Consider the following 21,515-nt stretch of genomic DNA (forward strand, 5'->3'; position numbering starts at 1 on the left):
TTTTGTTGTTTCGGAACACTTTTTGCAAACTTTCTAAACATATGGGGAAGCTTAGTGGCTTCCCTGAAGTGACAACAACCTTCAAATAAGGCAGGGAAAAGAATACACAATCAGAAGAAACTTTTGTTGGAAATGGCTGTTCTGGATATGGAACAAAATTGTTTTAGTATTAAAAAAAAATCTTCAGTTGTTAATTTGCTTTAAAGATTTAGTGAACTCTGAGGTCTTGCTTTTAGAATTGTTACACTAATAAACAGTGCGAATTAAATACTTTTTCCTTTTTTCTGCTATTAACTGAAGGTTGTTGTGTTATTAGTGAAATATCAAAGTTTTGTGGTCCCAGTGCTATTAGCTTTGAAGAGCATTTCATTTGGAATGTAACAAAAAATTATGAAAAACATATTCTTAGTTACAGATTTCTCTGATTTTTAATTGGGTTCTTTGGTTTTAGATATCAGGCTACGAAAACTGGCTGGAGAAAAGGAGGAATTACTGTCCCAGGTAAAATAAGTTATTCCTGTCAGAAATAGACCTTTGTGTATCATTTTGCTGATACAAATATATACTATTTATATATAAGCAATAAACAAATGTTAAGCACCAAAGGTGCTTAATCAAATACATAAGCACTAACGGAAAATAAAATGCTCAATTTCCTACCTCACTGACTGCCAGGAATCAGCAGTTTCTCTTGCTAGTGTCCTTATCCATGGGACTTTGATCTTGGTTGGTAAAGAAACGTCATTTCACTAACTGGTTAGCTGAACTAACTTGTTCCTGACTTTACTATTAGTGCACATACTTAAAGCTCTTTCTTTTATTTTGTCTTATGGAGAAATATTAAAGTCAGTAAAATTACACTCTCATAAGCTCAAGTGGCATTTTTTTCAAAATTACTGAGTGATCCTATTTCATTGATAATTTCTGTTACTCAAAGAGAAAATTAGTATTATCAAAGTAGTTGTGTTGGAATACAGCTCTGTTTTGAGGAGAAAGGACTCAAGCAAACATACAGCCATCGAGCAATTGTTAAGAATACTACAGTTTTTGCCCTTCTAATTGAAGACATTGCAAATTTAAACCATTGTTGTCAACATTTGGTTTTGCTGTGAATGAACTTTAATTATAGTATAGATACTTGTTTGGAATGCCAATAAAGTATAGTATTAAATATATATAAATATGTATGCACATATTTTTCACTGTATAATTTAAAAATCACTGATCATCTATTTGATTTGTATCATGAATGGGGGTTTTTCAAGTTAACTCATACACTGCTAATCTGTAGGGCAATATTTTTAGCTCCTACTTCTTTCATAATGTCCATACACAGAGGACATAGCTGAGAAATCTGTGTTCCCTGACTGTTTCCGCTGTCGATATTGCCGTGTCTCGCAGCCATAGGGAGGAGGAGAGAAGATCCAGCAGGCAGCAATTGTGCAGCAAGATTGATTTATTTAAGTATTTTACAAACTCTTTTATAGGCCTTTTCTTCATAGTCTAATTGGACAAAGGATCAGCCACCCCTTGGGGTGATTGGCTAAAATCCTAAAACATCCATTGTCAAAATATTTTTCTACTGTACCATAAACATAGTTCTACAAGGTCGCAGGTGTTCACAGAACTTCTGCTATTATCTTCCATGAGAGAGAAAAGTATCCCACGGTTTAGAAGAACCAGGAAAATTCCTTGCTAGCAGCATTTTTGTATCCACACCTGACTACTGGAAAAATTGAGAGACAGTTTCTGTAGCATGAAATGGAACTGTTAAAGACTAATGTGCACTACAGACTTGCCTAGGACCATTGTTTCTGGGTGGAGTATGAGAGAGGACCCCCTAAAAAAGCCATGGATTATTCTCTCTGTAAACTGACTAGGATATTGTTCAATATCTTTGTGTGTGTTTAGAGCGGAGAAGATATGCAGTAGAAGAAATCCATAAACGGAATTTAATGCCATCTCCTCTTCTGAAAAGTGAGCTGTGTTAGTTACTGGGTGCTCCTGCACTGTGCAGATATCACTGCAGCACTGACCAAACTGGTGGGCTTGGGTTGTGCATTGACATTCAGAGGGTACTCGCCCAGTGATGGGGCTGGGGGGCTACAGGCACAGACTTCAGGGACTGACTCCCCTGCGTGGCTCTACTATTCTTGTTTACAGAACCTTCTCAGCCAGTGACATCTCAGGACTACTCTGCCCTTCCACCATTGAACATTTAGATACACAACTACTGACCTTCTGGGAGTGTCTTTTTCATAAAGAAACACTTCTTTTTCAGGTTAGAAAACTGAAGATGCAGTTGGAAGAAGAACGACAGAAATACTCTAAAAGTGATGGCATGAATCCAGATATAATAGGCTTAGAGAATGGCTCTGACTTGCAACTAATTGAAATGCAAAGTAGGTATATGGTGACTGTTCAAAGTTATTCTTGCAGAGAGGACCTCCAACTCCTTTTGTTGAGCACTAGTAGTATTGTGAGTGACTACATTGTTGAGCAGATGGGTTTTTGTTGGTGTATGTCCTTGCATGGAATTCCTCACTGCAGAATAGGTTAAAAATCTACCTCTTTCACTGTTGAATAACAACATTCTGGGAAGTTATTTTTCAGTTGATAACCTTGCCTAGATTAGGTGCCACTACTTGAATACAATTTTTAGACAATAGAATTTCAGCTAAGACTTTTTTTAATATCTATTCTACGTGATGATTTTGTTCAATCTCTGATACAGAAACTTAATCTAGAAGACTATTGTCTTGAAGCAAAACATGAAAATTTATTTAACCTAATATTTAGTGTTGCTTTATAGAAGCACTAAGCTGCTTTTCGTTTCAAGCAAGCTATTTCTTCAGCTGAAAACTTACTTGTTTGGCAGACTGTCGTTTAATATGCTTGTGTCAATGAACATGAACAAAGCACTGGCAATGTGAGGGCTCAAATGTAACACCAAAATAATTTGCAGAGCTCCTTAGAGTTTATCAGTCAAGTTCAAGCCTTGTGCTCCTTACTATTCAAATACTATTACAGATGTCTAAGTTGAATGTTGCTGGTGTTATGTTTATTAAAGGTCTGACATTTCGCAGTGTGTGTTGATTATTATGTTGATTCTGTTCTCTAAGGAATTAGTTTGCTCAGCTAAACACGTGTTTTAAAAGGTGTGTATCTCATTGGTGCACGTGAGATTAAATGCACACTTTTATAGAGACAGTAGTTGTGTTCTCTAAATAAAGGAAAATTACTTCCTTTCCATACTCTCGAAGATTGCCGAAAGAACATTTACCTCTCTGTGATCCTGTGTATGGGCTTCTCAATAAAATGGTCTTTTTAATGAATGATCTTTTAATTAAAAGGGAAACTGCTAGTTTAGAGAGTTGCTTTGACTAACATATTCATGTCAAATTTTGTCTAGGAGATGCCAACAGACAAATTAGTGAATACAAATTCAAGCTTTCAAAAGCTGAACAAGATATAGCTACTTTGGAACAAAATGTAAGTGTCTTTCTTCATGTTTGTTATTACACTGCACACTTCTACAATACTTTTTTCAACAAAAACTATGAAAGCATATTTCCTCATTTAATTTACTGATTGATATTTATTTTGCATAGAATGACAGCACAGTTTTTGTATTTCCTGCAGTTAAATACCTGCGTACAGTCTAATCATAAGGGAAAATCTACCAAGATGCTGAACTATAAAAACATGTTATTGACTTAAAAAGTGTGATTGTTTTCACAGATGTATAACTCTCGAATTTAGAGAGTAAATTATGTGCCTTCCACAGTATTTAGAGCCTTCTTACAAGTAATTAAGTTAAATAAATTTATTTTCTTGAACTAGTAGCTTCAGTTCCTCTTTATATTCTGCCATACTTTTGTATTTTAGGAACTTAACTACAGCTTATTACCTAAAAACTACATAAAGGATTATAATTTAAATCACAGATGCATATCTTTTCTCTTTTGCACAGATTCAGTCTAGTAGCCTGTCATGTGGATTTAGGGGTAGCAGGGAGCTGTACATAGAACAATCCAGCCAGTGGGTTTTAACATCTACAGGTTGCAATCAGGATTTGTCTCAAGCCCTCTCCTTACTGAACTCTGTGGTTGGGCTCAAGACCTCTTTCATCATGTCCCCAATAACAGTTCACAGTCTCCTTTCTACTTTGCACCTTTTCATATGGTTACTGCTTTTCAACTTTCTACTTCCATTTTTAATCCCATGGGTTTCCCAATTCTTGATTTTTTGTATTCCAGCTCTTCTCTCTCTGCTTATGTTGATTCTGTTCTCTAAGGAATTAGTTTTCTGATCTAAACATGTTTTAAAAGGTGTGTTCTTTAACCTTCTGTCTGTTCTCAGCTTTGTCCTGGGAAGAACAGCTGGTGGCAGGTGAACTCCAGGTGGAACACCTGAGTATGTTCCTTTTGTCTTGTTTGGGTTTACAGATTGGACGACTTGAGGGACAGGTTGCAAGGTATAAAAATGCAGCAGAAAATGCAGAAAAAGTAGAAGATGAACTCAAAGCTGAAAAAAGGAAGCTTCAGCGAGAGGTAACCGACTTGGTTTCCTTTCCAGCTGTATGTTCCTTTCTGTCTTGAGCTGCTCTGTCTTTTGCCTCCCAAGCTCTGTTTTTTTTGTAATCTTCAGTTACAGCTTTTAATTGTTTTTTGAGATAACCTTCAAGTCTTAGTGTTACATTCAGCAGACATCTAGCACATTAAAGTAATACTAACTACAATTCAATGCTGTACTTCCTTGGAAGGGAGCATCTAAGTGGTATTTTTTTCTAAATATGATAACTTGTAATGTTTTAAAGTAATCCTTCTACAAAAGTTGCTGGAAAGTTGAATGATCCCTATGTCAAGTGACAGCCTGGGAATTTTCCAACTTGCACCTCACAGGATTCTGGGAAGAAGCTGTATTTAACTGAGCTGTTGATCATTCTTGCTTAAGAGCTGCTGCATCACTAGCATGATACCTGCTAACTGTGATGGGAATACATAGCTGTATGCAAATAATAGTGGTGGACAGTACTTTACCTTGTTCTAGGTAAATTGCTTTCATGTAATGGGAGGCTGCAGGCACCTAGTTCTTTTGGAATGAATACAGTTCATGTTTCAGTTGCTTCACACTTATTTTTAACAGTTGAATTCTGTTTAATCTGCCTGCAATAATGAAAGTGTTATATCTTAACTTCTGTGGCATTCTTATGAAACATATAATACTTTTATTCCTCTTACAAAGCTTGAGAACAGCACAAAGTCCAAACAAGCTAAAGTGATCATAATTTTTTTTTTCATTTTATAGTTAAGAACAGCACTGGATAAGATAGAAGAGATGGAGATGACCAATAGCCATTTAATGAAAAGGCTGGAGAAGATGAAGGCAAATAGGACTGCGCTTTTATCTCAACAGTGAAATGGAAATTGAAAATACAATGCACTGCTCCTTGAATAACTAGTCCCTAGCTTGTTTATAAAAACAGACTTTCAGTGGCACAAACTATGCGAACACTGAGCTGTCACTGGTGGTTTAGTTTCATAATTAAGTGACATACTTTTTGTAATTTATGAGAGAATGAAACGTAGATTGAATTCCCATGTGAATGACAGCAATTTTTCAGTAGTGTTTGATTCTAGAGTCAAAGATGGAGCACAATGCTTTATGTTTTTACAACTGTGGAATCAAGTTTACTCATGATCTCTTTTGGCTGCTTTAATGATGCTTGATGCTCAGAGACAGCTGCATGAATTCAAGACACTGTATTACAAAACTAACATATACTTGCTTAAGACATCACACAGCACAAGTGCCTTTTATCTGGTGCAATTTAAACTTCATTGTTGAAATAACCTTTGAAACCAGAAAGCATTTTATTTTAAGATACATTTGGGGTATTCCCTAAACTTTATACATTTTGAAAATACATTTTTTAAAATATTTAAATTTATAAGAAAAAATAGGGACTGTATATAAAGATCTGCTTCTTTTGCATGGGCACATCTGACTTCTATGTAATTTTGTCAAATACTAGCCCCTGATACTCTTAGTATTAAGAGTACAGTTTTAAAAATGGAAGTTATACACCATCAAATTGTGTCATCCGCTTAAGTGCGAATTGAAACTTTATGGTGGGAGGAAGGGGGTGAGAAATGTGGCTAAGGAGTTTATTAAATGGACACTTTACTGACCAAAACTGGATGTTTTGTGTTTTCTTTTGAATACTGAGATGCTAACAGGACAGAGCAAAATCTGTAGAATAATAGAATCTGATCTTTATATTCTTAACAGGTATCTTTTTGCCTTTGGAAGTATGAGTTTGAATTTTTTTTTCTTAACCTAGTCTGCTACTGTTTGACAGTATTACCATGGAGCAGAGGAGCTTCACAAGGAAAAAGGTGTTTTCTGCAATGATGTGGTTTATGTTGGTAGCATACTCCCTGTAGACAGTGAATACTATTAAGAACTTCCACTCTTCGAGCTGACAAGTAGGAAATCAGTAGCACCTGCAGAGGCCATTCTGAAGTGTTTGAAGTGGCACTGCCCCTGTGTTGAACTTTTCTTGAGGCCAGCAGGAGCCTTGGTCTGAGAGGAATTACTCTTTTGGACATGTAAAGGGTGTTTTCATCTTGGAAATTGCTACCCTTTTGGGAGTATTTCTCAAAGCAAGGCAAGTTTCAGGACCTTTGCAATCCCAAGAGTTAGTACCTCTGCTTGACCAGAGCTGTTTTCAAAGAACAGCCATCTTGACAATGCAAAACTAAAGCTTTCTGTCTCTGGATGTCTTCTGGACTTGAAAAATAAAATTCCTTCCCTGTTGAGATACCTAAGTAGCAGATCTACTTAGGCCTGTGTATTAAACAGGAGACAATTACAGTTTGGCAATCACATAGATCATTGTGCTGTTAACTCTTTGCTTTTTGTTGTATACTTATTCAGTAGAAACTCTCAACTCTTGATGAGTTCTTAATGGTAGGTATTCTCAAGATAAACGGATACTTAGGAGGTTTTCAGTGTTTACAAAACTCTGTTAAAACTTTATTTGGCATGTGGTAGGGGACCTATCTTCTGAGTCACTTCTTCTAAACCACCCCATTGAAGCTGGACATTTTATGGCAGAGGGAAAACTGCAGCTTCAATTGTAAACCATGACAGTCAGATAAGGACTTTTTCTGAGGTAGAGATAAAGCATCAGTACATTCTTTCTTAAAATCAAGATTTCTAGTAGTTTTTTAAAAGAAAAATTACAAAGTGTTAGCATGGGCATGTTAATTGAAGAGATTCCCAAGTTCTTGCTACCAGAAAATTAAAGCAAATTCAACAAAATATCCAGAGCAATATCCGAATGGGAGGTACCAGGAAAAGCAGTAGCAAGGAAAAAAACCAAAATTGTTATTTTATCTTGTTACAGGTATAGGCATGAAAAAAATTGTGAGTAATAATGAGTGACAGTTGGATTGCAATATGGAAAGCTTTTTTTATATTTATTTTTACCAAAGCACAATTTATTTAATCAGAACCAGAGAACCAGTGTATCTGTGACAGGCAAGTGAATAGAACATGATGGTACCAGTATTGCTGGAGACCACACATTGCTTGTTGGCCAAATAAAAGACAAGTATTAGGTGTAATTATGGAAAGCTTATAGAAAAAGTTACTATATTTGGTCAGTTCAGTTGGGGTTTGGTTGAGGAAAAAGTGTAAGTTGTGTTTAATTATATCACTCAGATAATTTTATAGATAGTTGCAAGGGGACAGGGACAATTTTTAGTGGCTCTTGCATGCAGGGTTATACCAACTTACTGCTCACAAAAAGGCATGAGGTTAGTACAAAGTAGGCATAAAGATAACTAACATGGCATAATACCATTTTTTCTTTTATTGAGGGCATGTTTTTTTAACACCCAGCATGGTTTGTCCTTTCCTCAAGTTTATGGGGTTTTGTTTGGTCTGTGGAGGTCTGTTAGGGCTGGGTGAAAACATTTGGTGATTGTGTTGTTAGGGGACAGACAGCAGCACCAAAAAGGTATGTGCCTGTGTGGCAGTTCAGGGTCACTGAAGTAGCTACTGCAGTTTGAAACAACAGGAGCTGTTGTTTCATTTTTCAGGTTGCTTAACCCCCTCCCAACTCCAATAAAGCCAGTGTGTAAAGGACACAAAGGGTTATCCTAGAGGAAGGGGACCAAAAGCTTGGAAAAGGATGAAAGAAATACTCTGATTACAAAAAAGTTTTATTTTTGACAGCAAATAAACACCCCATCACCACCACCAAATTGACAGGCTCAGTGATGCTGTTTTGCTGTGATGAGGTGCTGGCACTTTGGGGACAGAAACCAGAAAATGGTCAGTTGGAGAAGGCTCCTGTCCACAGCCTTCTCCATTTGCAGTGCCTGAGCTACTGGCCATGCTCAGAGCTGCACCCAAACCTGATCAGTTCTCCATTCTGAAAGAGAGCAGGGTGGCAGGACTTACACCACCTCCTCCAGTTAGCCATGGGAGATCAGCCTCCTTATACTTGGAAGGGTGGGGGGAAGCATATGTGCCCGCTGCTGTCTTCCACTAGCCATTATGCTACCCATGCTGTGAGGTCAGGTACCCACCTTAAGAGACCTGCTGCTGGAAGAGGAGCTGATCCCAGATGATGTCCTCATCTGTCTTGAAGGAGATGTACCTGCAGATAGTGGCCAGGGTAGCACTGGCAGTGAATCCACTCTGCAGATGATCACAGCACTTCCCGATGCAGTCCAGGCACCAGATAGAATCTTCTTTAAAAAACAAATTACAAATGCATGAAAGTAAACTAAAAACAAAAACGTGGAAACAAGATAAAAGGTAAAATGGTATCACTATATCACAGGCCTGAGGAAGACCCAACCATTATCTGCCAGGAATAAACCTCCCCACAGGTGGGGAAAAAACTTGCCTTTGCCTCTCCCAGCCCTTCCTCAAGGGCCTGCAAAGCAAACTTGCTGGTGCATGGATTCAGAACTCCTGCTTCCACTACCCCCAGGGGCAGATGCTTTTGTCAGGCTCCCCCCACCCCAGCCCATGCCAGGGTGGGTGGTGGAAGCTGTTAGCAAGGCCAGGAACCCGCTCCCCTTCCACAACATTCATGCCCTCCCCCACCAAAAAAACCCCTGGCAACTAGCTGAAAAATTCCCCACCATAGCGAAGCGGGGAACCTCTAGTGCCCAACCAGGCTGGACTATGCAATGCCTGGAACCAGGAGTGTTTCCCTCTTACCAGGTGTAGACTCACCTTGATTTCAACTGGGTGTAGACTGTCCTCAAGGAAGGTGCTGTAACCACAATCAGCTTTGCCCTGCTGGTGGCCAAGCCAAGGATGTAGATACAAAAATGCTGCTAGCAAGGATTTTCTTGCTATTTTCTAAGTCCGTGAGAGACTTTTCTCTCTCACAGAAGAGGTAGCAGAGTAGGTAAACAACCAAGCCACCTGCAACCTTGGAAAGTCTTGGTTTTAGTATAGTAGAAAAATATTTTGACAATGGATGTTTTAGGATTTTGGCCAATCACCCCAAGGGGTGGCCGATCCTTTGTCCAATTAGACTATGAAGAAAAAAGTCTATAAAAGAGTTTGTAAAATACTTAAATAAATCAATCTTGCTGCACAATTCCTGCCTGCTGGATCTTCTCTCCTCCTCCTCCCTGTGGCTGCAGGACACAGTGATATACCCTCAGGCCCAGGCCTGCGGTAATACAAGGATGCCACAGGATGCCACAGGATGCCATAGTTGTACCCTGGGTTGCAGGGAGACCACGATGCCAGGGATCTGCAGTGGGGATGTTTCCCCTTTTCTGGTCTGTGGAAACTTCACCGGACTGCCACAGCTTCTGAAATACCATGGAGAGTGCTTAGCCACTTCTTCTGCAACTTCCCCCAGGACCAGCAGAAGCATCTCATCATCTGTGATCCCTACTCTGTGCTACAGTTGCAGGGAAAGAGTCTGGCTTTCTTGGCTTCTTAATGCCATGAGATGTGTAGAGCTGTTGCTTGCTGGATACTAGTGTGCAGGGGGATGGATCTTTGCCATCTCCTGGGGCAGGTGAATGTCCTGCAGCCAAGAATGCTTGAAAAGGTCTTCCAATTAAGGCCTGTCCAAGGGACACATGGATAAACACCATTTGACGAAGTGCTGGCACTCTGGGGAGAGAAAACAAAAAGCTGCTGGTCAATGGTCCCCTCTTTTCAAGGGTCTACAGTGCCCAGGCTATGCCCAAACTTCCCAATCAATTCTCTCTTTTGGAGAGCAGGATGGTAGGACGTGTGCCAGTTCCTCCAGCTAACCATGAGAAATCAATCTCCTCCGTAGTTGCAAGAACAGGGTGCTCGTATGCCACCTGTAATCTCCCAACTCTGTTATTCCTCCTGCGATGCAAAGCCAGGTACCAGCTCAAAACACCAATGGCAGGAAGAAGATAACAGCCCAGAATAATGTCCTCATCTCTGTTGAAGGCCACGTCATAGAGCAGAACGCTCAGGGACCAGATCATTGCTGGATGTCCACGGTAGCGGAAGATTATCCCCTCTGGTGGGGCTGTACACCTGCTTTCTTGTGGGATACAGATGGAGCTCATCAGGGGCACGCTGCCCTCGCCTGGCATCCCTGAGGATGTGGAGACTACACCGGTGCCACACAGTGTGACCTGCTACCTTTTTGCCAGCACCTGACCCTTGTCAACAAACTTTAGGTTTGAAAAGAAAGTCCCTGACACTGAAAGACGGCAGAGTGAGCCCCGGGAAGGCCCAACCTTATGCAAGGAAAACACTCATGCAGGAGTAGGGAAAACACTGCCTTTTATTTGCCCCCACCCCTGCATTGGTCAAGAAAAATACCATAGGCCAAGGCAGAAGAGGGGGGTATAGCACCACAAGCCCTCCCATGCCTGCAAATGAAAGTGGCTGGTGCAAAGGTTTTTCAAACCCCCCTCTGCTACCCTCCACAGGTTTTGTTGCGCTGGTTCCCCCCACACCAGTACTAGCTGGCTCCCATTCCACAAAATCGTCCCCACCTACCCTCCATGAAAAAAACATCTTGAAGAATTATTCCCACCCCAGCAAAGGGTGCCCTTTGGCGCCTGACCAGGCCCTAGCATGGGCTCACCTGAAAACTAGGTGTATAGCATGTCCTTTAGATTTGTGCTGCAACTGAAGTTATCAGCTTCACCTTACCAATGGCCAGGTTGAGGATGATGTTCGTGGCCTTGACGTTGCAGTGCAAGCCCCCATGGCTGGTGTGGGGAGAACTATTAGGGTTACAGGCCTGTAGGTCCCAGGATCTTCCTTCCAGCCCTTGTTGTAGATGGGCATAATATTTGCCAACTTCCTGTCACCTGGGACCTCCCCAGTTAGCCAGGACTTTTATAAATGATTGATGTTGGCTTGGTGAGCTCTTCCACCAGCTCCCTCAGTACCCTGATGAGTGGATATCATCTGGCTCCATAGACTCATGAATGTCTAAGTGGCATAGCAGGTAGCTGAACATTCCTCCTGAATTACGGGAGCTTCATTCTGATCCTGTCCTGCTTATGTTCCTGTCTTCCAGCTCGAGGAGCAGGGTATCTGGAGAACAATGGGTCTTGCTATTAAAGACTGAGAGAAAGAAGGTATTAAGTATCTCGTCCTTTGTAACTATGTTTCCTCCCACATCCAATAAGGGAGGGAGATTCTGCTTAGCCCTCCTTTGTTGCTGATGTATTTGTAAAAACATTTTTTGTTGTCTTATGGCAGAAGCCAGATTAAGTTCTGCTTGGGATTTGACCCTTCTAATTTTCTCCCTGCACCCTTGTACTCTTTGTGAGCTGCTGAGCCATCTTCCTGAGTTTCAGCCAATGCTCTTTTTTCAGCCAGGCCAGTATTTTTTCCCATGGTTCATCTTTCAGTACATGGGGGATAGCCTGGTTCTGTACCTTTAAGACTTCCTTCTGGAAGAATGTCCAGCCTTCCTGGACATTCTTTGCTTCCTCAGGACTTCCTTCCAATGGACTATGTCAACCAGTGTCCCAAACTGGCTGAAGTCTGCCCTCGAGAACTCCAAGGTAGCATTTCTGCTTGTTGGGGAAGATGAAACGGGAAAGCCTTATAAATATGATTGCCTGACAAAAGATTTTGGGAATATGAAAGCTACAGGCAACATCGAAATGAAAGCCACTTTTGAAATACCAAGTCTTAGTTATTGAACAACTGGAAAACAATGGCATGGCCGACTGAAGGTAATCCCCTCTTGATTGAACAATACCCTCTGCTTGCAAGCAGGTCCAAGGGTCAGAGCAGACCCTACTAGCTCAGCAGAAGGGGTCCAAAGAATAGTTTTTAGAAGTTAAGATGTAACACTCTATGGTAATATAAGAACTCTTATAGGCTGTATGTAAATGCTATAGGATTTGTATCTTGTATTAGATTGGTTAGTGACAATTAGAATATTCAGTACAGAAGATGATTTATTGTATTGTAACCAGGACTTCAGACACTTCCACTCTTGCTCTTATTCTTACTACTTCTTCCTCACTCTCCTTGCTCTTACACTCTCTCTCTCTCTCTTACCCGCTTACTCTCTTGCTCTCTTGGGCCTGCTCAGAGCTGAGTCTGGCAGCTCTGAGCAGTGCCCCTATACCCACGCCCTTTGCAATAAACCCCATGTGTTCCAAGATCTGCTTATAGACATCGCCCGACCGTCCTTAACCTACACTGCTGATCCCTTTCCTTACTTCTCCAAGAAACTAAAACTCTGTATAATTTCATGATCACTGTGCACAAGGTGGTCTCCAACTGCCACATGACCCATCAGTCCTTCACTGTTTACAAACAGCAGGTCCAGTGGAGCCTTGACTAGTTGGCTCATTTACCATCTTCAGGTAGAAATAATGTTTGTTATTTTTCATTTTAGAAATGTCCCATATAATGATGGTTGAACAATGGAGATAGACTTTCCTATCATGTTTGAAGTAGCACTTTCATTGCTTTTAATGGATTTGGAGTGTCTAGGACCACTTGATTCTGAATATTTGTGTCTCTCAGGTCTACTTTATGTCAGGATTTGTGTTTTCTATTGAAGCTGGTAGTAAATGCATTAGGAAGTACAGTGGAGAGCTGATGGTGTCTCTTACTCTTCAGGGGTTGCTTTAAGTGTACTCTGCCCGGTTCTAGAGTCCAGTCTGGACATAGTGCAGCCAGTGCACTCTTTTCCTCCTCTGTTGTATCTGTGTAAGCACCTGTGTGTAAGGCCCTAATAAAAGGACTTCATAGTGGTTCATGTACTCTGTGTTAGACGCATGGGAGAAACACTGACCAGATATTCTCAAGAGGTCAAAACAAGACAAAAGTTTACTGGCAAATTGTAGAAAGTCAGGGAACTCTAGCAAAAGATTTAGTACAGCATCCAGTCAACATAAAACACTGCTCAAAGCATTAATTTGGCCCATTCAATTTAGCAAACTTTAAACCCGTTCAATATTGTTATTCAAGATGTTCTGAGAAGAGGGAATTAGAAAGAAGAAAGACAGAAAAGATACAGAAAAGCACACATATAGCTGCCAACTCCTGGGTTCCAGCAGCATTCAGATACAAACTCCAAGAGGAAGGTAGGATCAAAATGTGTGCTGGCCTCGTTCTAAGACTAAATACCACTTGGCCTTCCTGGGCCCTTGCCACAGGTGGGACTTACAGTGATTTGGCCACTCTGGCCAAAAGCTGGGTTAGGCAAGAGTGGAGCACTGCCTCCGGTGTGCCAAAGATTGGCAGACACTGTGGGGCTAGGATACAGGCTCTAGGGGTGGGTGGTGGAGGGCAGTTCACTGTCTTGTGAGGGCAAGGTCTGACCTACCTCCCTTCCTCCTCGCCCCCCCCCGTGGATACTAAAAAGCTACCAGAGAAACTTTATAGCTTTAGCTTTCTACAGCCGCCTGTGAAAGTCTCCTTTCTCACGCAGACTGGCTGGAAAACAGTTTGAGATTTTGTAAACTATCTCACAGGTGCAGGCTGTGGTGGAGATTGTTTTGGTATACTGGGAAAAATATTTTGCAAATGAGTGTTATACCGTTCAGCCAATCACTCTGGTAGGTGGCTGACCAATGGACCAATCATATCATTCCTCTATGGCGAACTAAGTTATATAAGCGAGTTTGTAATTAATTAAACATTCCCATTTTATCCTGGACTCGCAGTCTGTGGTTCTTCTCGCCATCCTCAGCACAACAGTGACATCTGGTGGCCTGCGACGTGAACTGCAAGCGCACTTAGAGGCGAACCGAACCGCCGCGCGGCCCCGGGCTGCGGGGACGGAACCCTAGACCGAAAAGATGGGACATAAATCCTCAAAAGAAAGCACGATACTTTCTGCCTTCAAATCTGTGATAGTGATCGCAGGAGCTGATATAACTGATGAAGCTCTCTGCGCTTTGCTTCACTGGGCTGCAGATCACGGGCTTACACCAGATCCTAACAATGCTCAGAAGCTTGGAAACGGCTAGGGGACGCATTAATACACGAGGCTGCATCTGGCGATAAGAATGTAGTCAACCTACTACATACGTCGGGAACTCTATATGTTATAATGCAGAAATGGACAAAAGGACGAGACGGAAAGGGACAACGGGCTCTGATGAATCTGAGGATGAAGGTTCTGAGGGGTCTGCCGCGGATGATTAGTTATCTGAGGGGGGACTGACTCAAGACAGCGTGGGCAGTACGATCGCTCCGTCTCCGACACCAGTCCGGAGTACAGAGCGGGGGTCCTATCCTTCCCCGCGGAAGTATGCCCCTTCGAGATACCCCTCGCCAGCAGAAGAGCTGGAGCGTCCTCCACCTTTCGCTCCGGCGGCCGCCCTTCCCTCCTCTGTGCCACAGTCGCACGTTCAGCCACCTATATCGGTTGTTGCAGCGGGATCTCCCCTTCCCACGGCGTCCCTTTTGCCGCGACCGGGTGAGGCGGGGGGTGTCATGGCGGCTTCCGCCCCGGCACCACCCGCCGCTCCATGGGCGGGCCCAGCGCCGTTAGCCCAGCAGCCGAGCTCGGCGCCGCTGCCTGCCGCAGCGCAACCGGCCGCGCTGCCGCCGCGGGAACCGTCCGTGCCGGTCCCGGGTGCGGGCAAGCCGCCATAGTCTGCCGCAGCCACGTTTCCGGTGCCTTTCTGTCCCGCGCCGGCACCCGTAGCGCTTGGCTATCATGCGCATGCCCCAACAGCTGGGCAATGTTTGGTGCAAGGACAGATAGCGCACAGCCTCTTGGCACAGCAGCTTACGATGATGCGAGAGGTAACGCAATAGCTTACGGTTTTGCGGGAGGTATCACAGCAGCTGGCAGCACTGCTGCAGATGTCGCGACAGGCTACCGCGGCTGGACTCGCGCTGGCAGCCCTGGGCGCGGCACGGGGCGCGGCGCCGGCGGCCCCAGCGCCGGAGCCTGCGCAGATGGCGGTGCCGATGCAAGCCGCAACGTCTCAAGCTGCCTTGCCGGGCGTAGCCCTCGCCGCTACAGCCCCCGCAGCCGCGCCGCACGCTGGTGTGGTGCCTGCATCCTGCCAGCCTCCCGGGAGACCATCGGACGCACCCCTGCCCGACGATGCTAGCAGCGTTGCTATGGACACGCCTGCTTCGCTACGGGAATCTGTGAAGGCGCTCAGGCGCCAGCAACCGGTAACACGGCTAGCCCGCAACCGTCCTCGGACATTTCCAGAATGCAAGGTGACTGTGCGTCCAAAAGATTCCAGACGGTTCTGGGAGGAGGTCAAGAGGCGGGCACTGGAGGCTGGGGACTGGGACTTAGTAGAAAGAGTTGGGATGCCTGAAGGGGAAGGGAGACCTGAGCAGGCTGCTACCTTGCCTCAGAATGGTGTGCAGGTAGATCACAGCGATGTAACGATGGACCAAGGTGGTAGTGATACAGAGGGTATTATCCAAACTTCTCCTGTACAGAAAGCCCTTCCTAACTCAGGTCAGTCTGACAAACATGAGACCTTTGCTTGGAGGGTGGTCCAGGATCTGCAGACTAAGGTTGCTCAATATGGATTAGTGTGGGACACAAAGGAGTAGAAACTCCTGCAATTAAAAGAGGCTTTGGTTTACAACCGTGGAAGAGACTAGGTCTGGCTTAATTGACAGAGAGTTATAGATCTTAAGCAAAAGAATTACAAGCCTGTGTTCCTATAGTTATAAGTAAAAATGTACACTGGGTGTTCTGGTGGAGGGTTTTAAAGATAATAGTGTGATTTTATATAGTTTAAGTTAAGAATGTAGATGGTATAATAGAGACATCTGTGTGTACGTGACATGAGAAGTTATTGGTCAAGACATAGCTGCATTGCAGTGAGAAGTGCCACAGGTGATAGCTCATAAATTCAAAACAAAGTGTTGTTTTAAGTGCCTATTGCATTAGAAAGTTATAAATTACGATGTAGTTCTAAATCTTGTGATTAGTCGCCATTATTAGGAGGTATTGTAAAATCTCACGCCTCGACTGATGCGTTTTGTTATTTTAAACAATATATCCATGTAATCGCGTAGTCCCATCCCTGAAGGTTACTTCCTCTGACAAGTGAACACGTGGGAAATTCGACAGATGAGGTTCTCCTGAAGTCATGCAGATTATTAGAGTGCTAAATACTGATCTGCTTTCCCTGTTTGATATTAAGCATCTAGGTCAGGTATTATTTCAACCTGTACAATTTTCAGTTTTTGAGGCTAATTGGAGAAGGATGGCTGAGAAGGCTGCAGCTGAGAATATGCAGTTGCCTCCAACTCATCCCAGATACAGAGTTTCTGCAGATGTTCTCATGGGAGCCAATAACTATTGGGACCCTGATACTCAGGCTACCTGGCATCCTCAGATCCTTGAACAGGCTCAGAGGATTGGTATGGGAGCCTTATTAAAGGGCATAGACATGGCTGCTCCTAAAACACGATATGTGAAAATATCTCAGGGGGAGAAAAAGCACTTTTTATCTTTTGTGGAAAAGATTGCTGCAGCCTTGGAAAAGCAGGTTGAAGATGAGGCCATGAGGCACCTGTTGTGTAGACAGCTAGCAAGAGATAATGCTAATGATGAGTGCAGAAGGATCATAGATGCTTTACCAGGGGAACCCACGCTAACAAAGATGGTTGAAGCCTGTGCTAAGGTGGGATCTGGGGAGCATAAATCTGCTCTGGCCACCTCTTCAGTTAAATTCTGGTGGACAAAAAAGGCAACTTAGGCTTGAGAGCAAGCAGAAACAGATTAGACAAAAGATGAGAAATAAGGAAAACAGGGGAGCTGCTCAATGAGAGAGATGTGGTAGGCCAGGTCATTCTGCAGAATACTGTGGATCTGTGTATCATGCCAATGGTTGACCTCTGATACACTCTGGAAACTTGCCCAGGAGTGCAAAGGGGAATTGTGCACAGACACAAATGTTTCCCAAGGGCATGGTACAGACACAGGCCTACTCAGTCAGCTTGCAGCCAGCACCCAGGGATCAGCTGGGGTGGATGTGCACAGCACAGCAACAGTCATCTTAGAATCCTGTCATGTTTATAAGGTTCCCTTGGATGCTTATGGACCCTTAGGTCAGGGCTTCAGCGCATTGCTTGCAGGTAGGTCTCGTGTCACCCTTCAAGGGATCTTTGTACACCCAGGAGTTATTGATGCTGATTTTACAGGCCAGATTTGTGCTATGGTTTCCACACCCACCCCCACATTACCATTCCTGAAAAGACTAGAATTGTTCAACTTGTGCCTTCTAAGTCATGTGTTCCTAGGGCAGAACAACACAGTCACGGAGATGGTGGCTTTGGATCTAGGGGGCTTCTGCAGGTCTTCTGGACTGCTGATATCTCCAGCCAAAAGCCACAGGTGATGTGTAACCTAATCCTGCCAAATGCCCAACCGCCCAAGATCCGACTCCAAGGTTTGATCAACACAGGCGCTGACATGACAGTTGTCTCCTTCTCTGCGTGGCCTCCCAGGTGGCCTCTGGCCCCTGCGGGGTCAGCCATCACAGGGTTGGGAAGAACGGCAAAGAGCTACTTAAGTGAGCAACGTGTGCTGGTGAAAAATGCAGAGGGGCAAACAGCTACACTTCGGCCCTATGTCACTGCAGCTCTGCTTAACCTCTGGGGGTGGGATGTGTTGGCACCTTGGGGGATGCGGATTGGGACAAATTTTTAATTGGGGCCACCGTGTCGAAGGGCGCAGTATATCCTACGCTGCCTTTGCGGTGGCTAGTACACAAGTCTATCTGGATTCATCAGTGGCCCCTCCCTGAAGAGAAGTTAGTTGCCCTTCATCAGTTAGTCCAGGAACAATTACAACAGGGACATCTTGAACCTTCTACTAGTCCCTGAAACACTCCTGTTTTTGTAATTAAGAAAAAATCAGGGAAATGGAGATTGTTACAGGATCTCCGACAAGTCAGTGCAGTGATGGAAAGTATGGAGGAATAGCAACCTGGTATGCCCTCACCCACCATGATCCCAACAGGGCGGGAAATCCTGATCATTGATTTGAAGGATTGTTTTTTCACTATTCCTTTACATCCTGATGACAACCCAAAATTTGCTTTTACTGTGTCTGCAGTTAACAATGCGGAACCTGCGCAGAGGTATCAATGGAAGGTTCTACCTCAGGGTATGAAGAACAGCCCGACTATCTGCCAATGGTATGTTGCTCAAGCTTTGTCTGGAGTTCGTGAGCAGTTTCCTGAGGCATACTGCTACCATGATATCCTGGTGGCAGCATCCACCCAGGATGACCTGCTGAGGATTCAGCCTCGGCTGCTCGCTGCTCTGCATTCTTATGGATTGCAGGTGGCTCCGGAGAAAGTTCAGCAGCATCCTCCTTGGAAATACTTAGGAGTCAAAATTTTGGATCGAAGTATAGAGCACCAAGAGGTGCAATTCTCAGATTCTATTAAGACCTTGAATGATGCTCAGAAATTGCTGGGTATCATTAATTGGTTACGTCCTTATTTAGGGCTAACCACAGCACAACTTTCCCCACTTTTTAATATTTTAAAGGGGGACCCCGAGTTGGATTCACCTCAGAAACTGACTCCTGAAGAGCGATGAGCGCTGGCGGAGGTTCAACAGGCTTGTCAGGTTTATCGAGTGGATCCCTCCATTGATATCACTGTTTTCATTACCACTCCAGATTTTCATCACCACTCCAGATTTTCATCCTACAGGTATCATTGGCCAGTGGAATAAACAGTGGCCTGACCCTTTCCATATCCTGGAATGGGTCTTTTTGCCTCATCAGCCAAAAAAGACAGCACCCACATTGTTTGAATTGATCGCTTGTTTGATAATCAAATGCCACCAACATTGTTTGCAATTAATGGCAGCAGATTGTGCAACAATTGTTCTTCCAGTACAGCAGGAACACTTTGAGTGGAGCTTTACTAACAGCGCTCCTTTGCAAAGTGCACTGCAGAACTTCTTGGGACAGATTGCTTATCATCTGCCCAGCCACAAATTACTGCAGTTGGCAAAATCGACCAGCTTCACCTTGCAGCCAAAAAATAGTTAGGTGCCAGTGCAAGGGCCCACCATCTTCACTGATGGCTCCAGAAAAACAGGGAAAGCCACTGTTACCTGGAAGGAGGAATCTGACTGGCAGGTGCTGGAAGGCTATGAGTCAGGCTCTGCCCAGCTGGTTGAATTGAGGGCTGTTGCCGTGGCTTTTCAGCAATTTTCTGAGGTTCCTTTGAATTTGGTCACTGATTCTGCTTACATAGCAGATATAACCCAACACTTGGATTGCTCACTTTTGAAAGAAGTCAATAATGCAGCTGTGTTTTCACTATTGAAAACTTTGTGGAGTGCAATTCAAGCTCAAGTTCACCCATATTACATTCTGAATATTCCAAGTCACACCAATTTGCCAGGTTTCATAACAGAAAGCAATGCCAGGGCTGACATGCTAGCCAACCCTGCGTAGGTAGCACCTCAGCCTGACAGAATTGCACAAGCCAAGGCATCGCACGGCTTCTTCATTCAAAGTGCACGTACCCTGCAGAAGCAGTTTCATTTAACGCCAACTGAGGCGCGCGACATTGTCAGCTCTTGTGCTGACTGTCATGGACTCGCTGCACCTTTACCACAGAGGGTAAACCCCAGAGGCCTCAAAGCCTTGCAGCTTTGGCAAACGGATGTAACTCACATCCCTGAATTTGGCTGGCTGAAATATGTGCACGTGTCTATTGACACTTTCTCCTCAGCTATGTGGGCTACTGCTCACACTGGAGAGAAGGGCTGTGATGTCATTGCCCATTGGAAACTGACTTTCCCGATCTTGGGCGTGCCTTCTTCTGTGAAAACTGATAATGGCCCTGCCTACACCTCACAGAAGACGTGGCAGTTTTTACACCTATGGGGTGTAAATCATACTTTGGGTATTCCACATTCTGCTGCTGGCCAAGCCATTATCGAACGTACTCACAGCACCTTGAAGCGTGTTTTGGAGAAACAAAAAGGGGGAATGCATGGAGAAACCCCACAGAGCCGACTAGAAAAAGCTCTATATACAATTAATCATCTTACAGTGCCACCAAATTCGAACAATCCTGTTATTTTAAATCATTTTCTTTCATTGCAGTCTGCAGGCGAGATGCACCTGCCTCAAGTGAAAGTCTGGGTACGGGATCTACTTACTAACAAGTGGGAAGGCCTGCATGAGCTCACTGCTTGGGGTTGTGGGTATGTTTGCATTTCCACAGATACTGGGGTACAGTGGCTACCTGCAAGATGCGCTCGCCCTGACCTGCGGTACCAGAAGCAGAACAGGCAACCTCCAAGGCAACCTTCAAATGATGACCAGAATGCAGATCATTCATCGAATGATCCCTCTGATGATGACCAAGATGTCGACCATCAGCCTGGTCCTTCTACAAGCAGAGACTGAACTTTAAGTTTCTTATGTTATGGAGTCAGAATGTTATGCAGAATTTTAGAGCCCTTAAGGCTATCCAGAATTAGTAACTGATGTAGAGCCCTGAAGGCTATTCAGAATTAATGACTGGACATATAGCTGGATTCGCTAGCTGTATCTCCCATGGCACTGCTGGAGAATCTCTCTGCCCACTTTAAATCAGTGTCTCATTTGGATTCAGTCTGGTGACAGCCATTACTAAACGGATCCCTTATGCTGTGTGTGTTCTCCTTTCTGCAAGGGGCCCCGCAGAGGACTACAAACGCTACCTTTTTGGTCAAAAGGGGGAATTGTGGATACTAAAAAGCTACCAGAGAAATTTTCTAGCTTTCTTCAGCCACCTGTGAAAGTCTCCTTTCTCACGCAGACTGGCTGGTAAACAGTTTGAGATTTTGTAAACTATCTCACAGGTGCAGGCTGTGGTGGAGATTGTTTTGGTATACTGGGAAAAATATTTTGCAAATGAGTGTTAATACCGTTCAGCCAGTCACTCTGGTAGGTGGCTGACCAATGGACCAATCATATCATTCCTCTATGGCGAACCAAGTTACCAAACGAGTTTGTAATTAATTAAACATTCCCATTTTATCCTGGA

At 43.7% G+C, this 21,515-nt stretch overlaps 2 protein-coding genes and 2 long non-coding RNA genes across 21 annotated transcripts in view; 2 read left to right on the top strand and 2 right to left on the bottom strand.

The window, feature by feature from the left end:
- LRRFIP2 (LRR binding FLII interacting protein 2) overlaps positions 1–6,199 on the top strand; it is a 62,672-nt gene extending 56,473 nt beyond the window's left edge. For 13 of the 14 annotated variants that reach the window (XM_042044552.1, XM_042044556.1, XM_042044555.1 and 10 more), the window contains 5 exons: positions 452–501; positions 2,282–2,402; positions 3,413–3,492; positions 4,449–4,553; positions 5,311–6,199. In XM_042044552.1, coding sequence (XP_041900486.1) covers positions 452–501; positions 2,282–2,402; positions 3,413–3,492; positions 4,449–4,553; positions 5,311–5,421 — 467 coding nt within the window. In that variant the 3' untranslated portion in view covers positions 5,422–6,199. Of the gene's footprint in view, positions 1–451; positions 502–2,281; positions 2,403–3,412; positions 3,493–4,362; positions 4,554–5,310 lie in introns of those variants that run through there. The other variant, XM_042044557.1, reaches the window with a different exon arrangement.
- LOC121672079 lies at positions 5,715–9,422 on the bottom strand. Its single transcript, XR_006018759.1, has 2 exons — positions 9,262–9,422; positions 5,715–8,768 (listed from the first exon to the last, which is right to left on the bottom strand). It is a non-coding gene; the product is annotated as an uncharacterized LOC121672079 (long non-coding RNA).
- Positions 9,423–9,928: 506 nt separating this feature from the next.
- Positions 9,929–14,971, bottom strand: LOC121672078. The gene is made up of 3 exons (XR_006018758.1): positions 14,825–14,971; positions 11,126–11,603; positions 9,929–10,164 (listed from the first exon to the last, which is right to left on the bottom strand). It is a non-coding gene; the product is annotated as an uncharacterized LOC121672078 (long non-coding RNA).
- Positions 14,972–15,174: 203 nt separating this feature from the next.
- On the top strand, positions 15,175–21,515 carry LOC121672076 (predicted GPI-anchored protein 58). 5 transcript variants are annotated; one of them, XM_042044574.1, is made up of 4 exons: positions 15,175–15,702; positions 17,738–17,845; positions 18,569–18,650; positions 20,588–20,799. In XM_042044574.1, exons 1-3 carry the CDS (start codon positions 15,334–15,336, stop codon positions 18,623–18,625), a joined length of 534 nt encoding a protein of 177 aa, XP_041900508.1. In that variant the 5' UTR covers positions 15,175–15,333; the 3' UTR covers positions 18,626–18,650; positions 20,588–20,799. The 5 variants fall into 5 exon arrangements, 4 of the variants coding, with proteins under 4 accessions (XP_041900508.1, XP_041900507.1, XP_041900506.1 ...); XM_042044573.1 differs by lacking the exon at positions 20,588–20,799 and adding an exon at positions 18,799–19,523; XR_006018757.1 differs by having other exon boundaries at positions 15,183–15,702; positions 17,757–17,845; positions 20,709–21,515.

This window comes from Corvus kubaryi, unplaced genomic scaffold, assembly GCF_017639235.1.
Source record: "Corvus kubaryi isolate FWS band 111438036 unplaced genomic scaffold, C.kubaryi_AGA036_p1.0 37398, whole genome shotgun sequence".
Taxonomy (NCBI): domain Eukaryota; kingdom Metazoa; phylum Chordata; class Aves; order Passeriformes; family Corvidae; genus Corvus; species Corvus kubaryi.

Excerpts from the sequence above, each read along its gene's own strand:
- LOC121672076 (XM_042044574.1), top strand. The coding sequence starts at position 15,334 with ATGTCGCGACAGGCTACCGCGGCTGGACTCGCGCTGGCAGCCCTGGGC. Across the intron at positions 15,703-17,737 it reads GGACATTTCCAGAATGCAAG|TCATGTGTTCCTAGGGCAGA; the intron begins GTGACTGTGCGT and ends GTGCCTTCTAAG. Across the intron at positions 17,846-18,568 it reads TCTCCAGCCAAAAGCCACAG|TTAACAATGCGGAACCTGCG; the intron begins GTGATGTGTAAC and ends CTGTGTCTGCAG.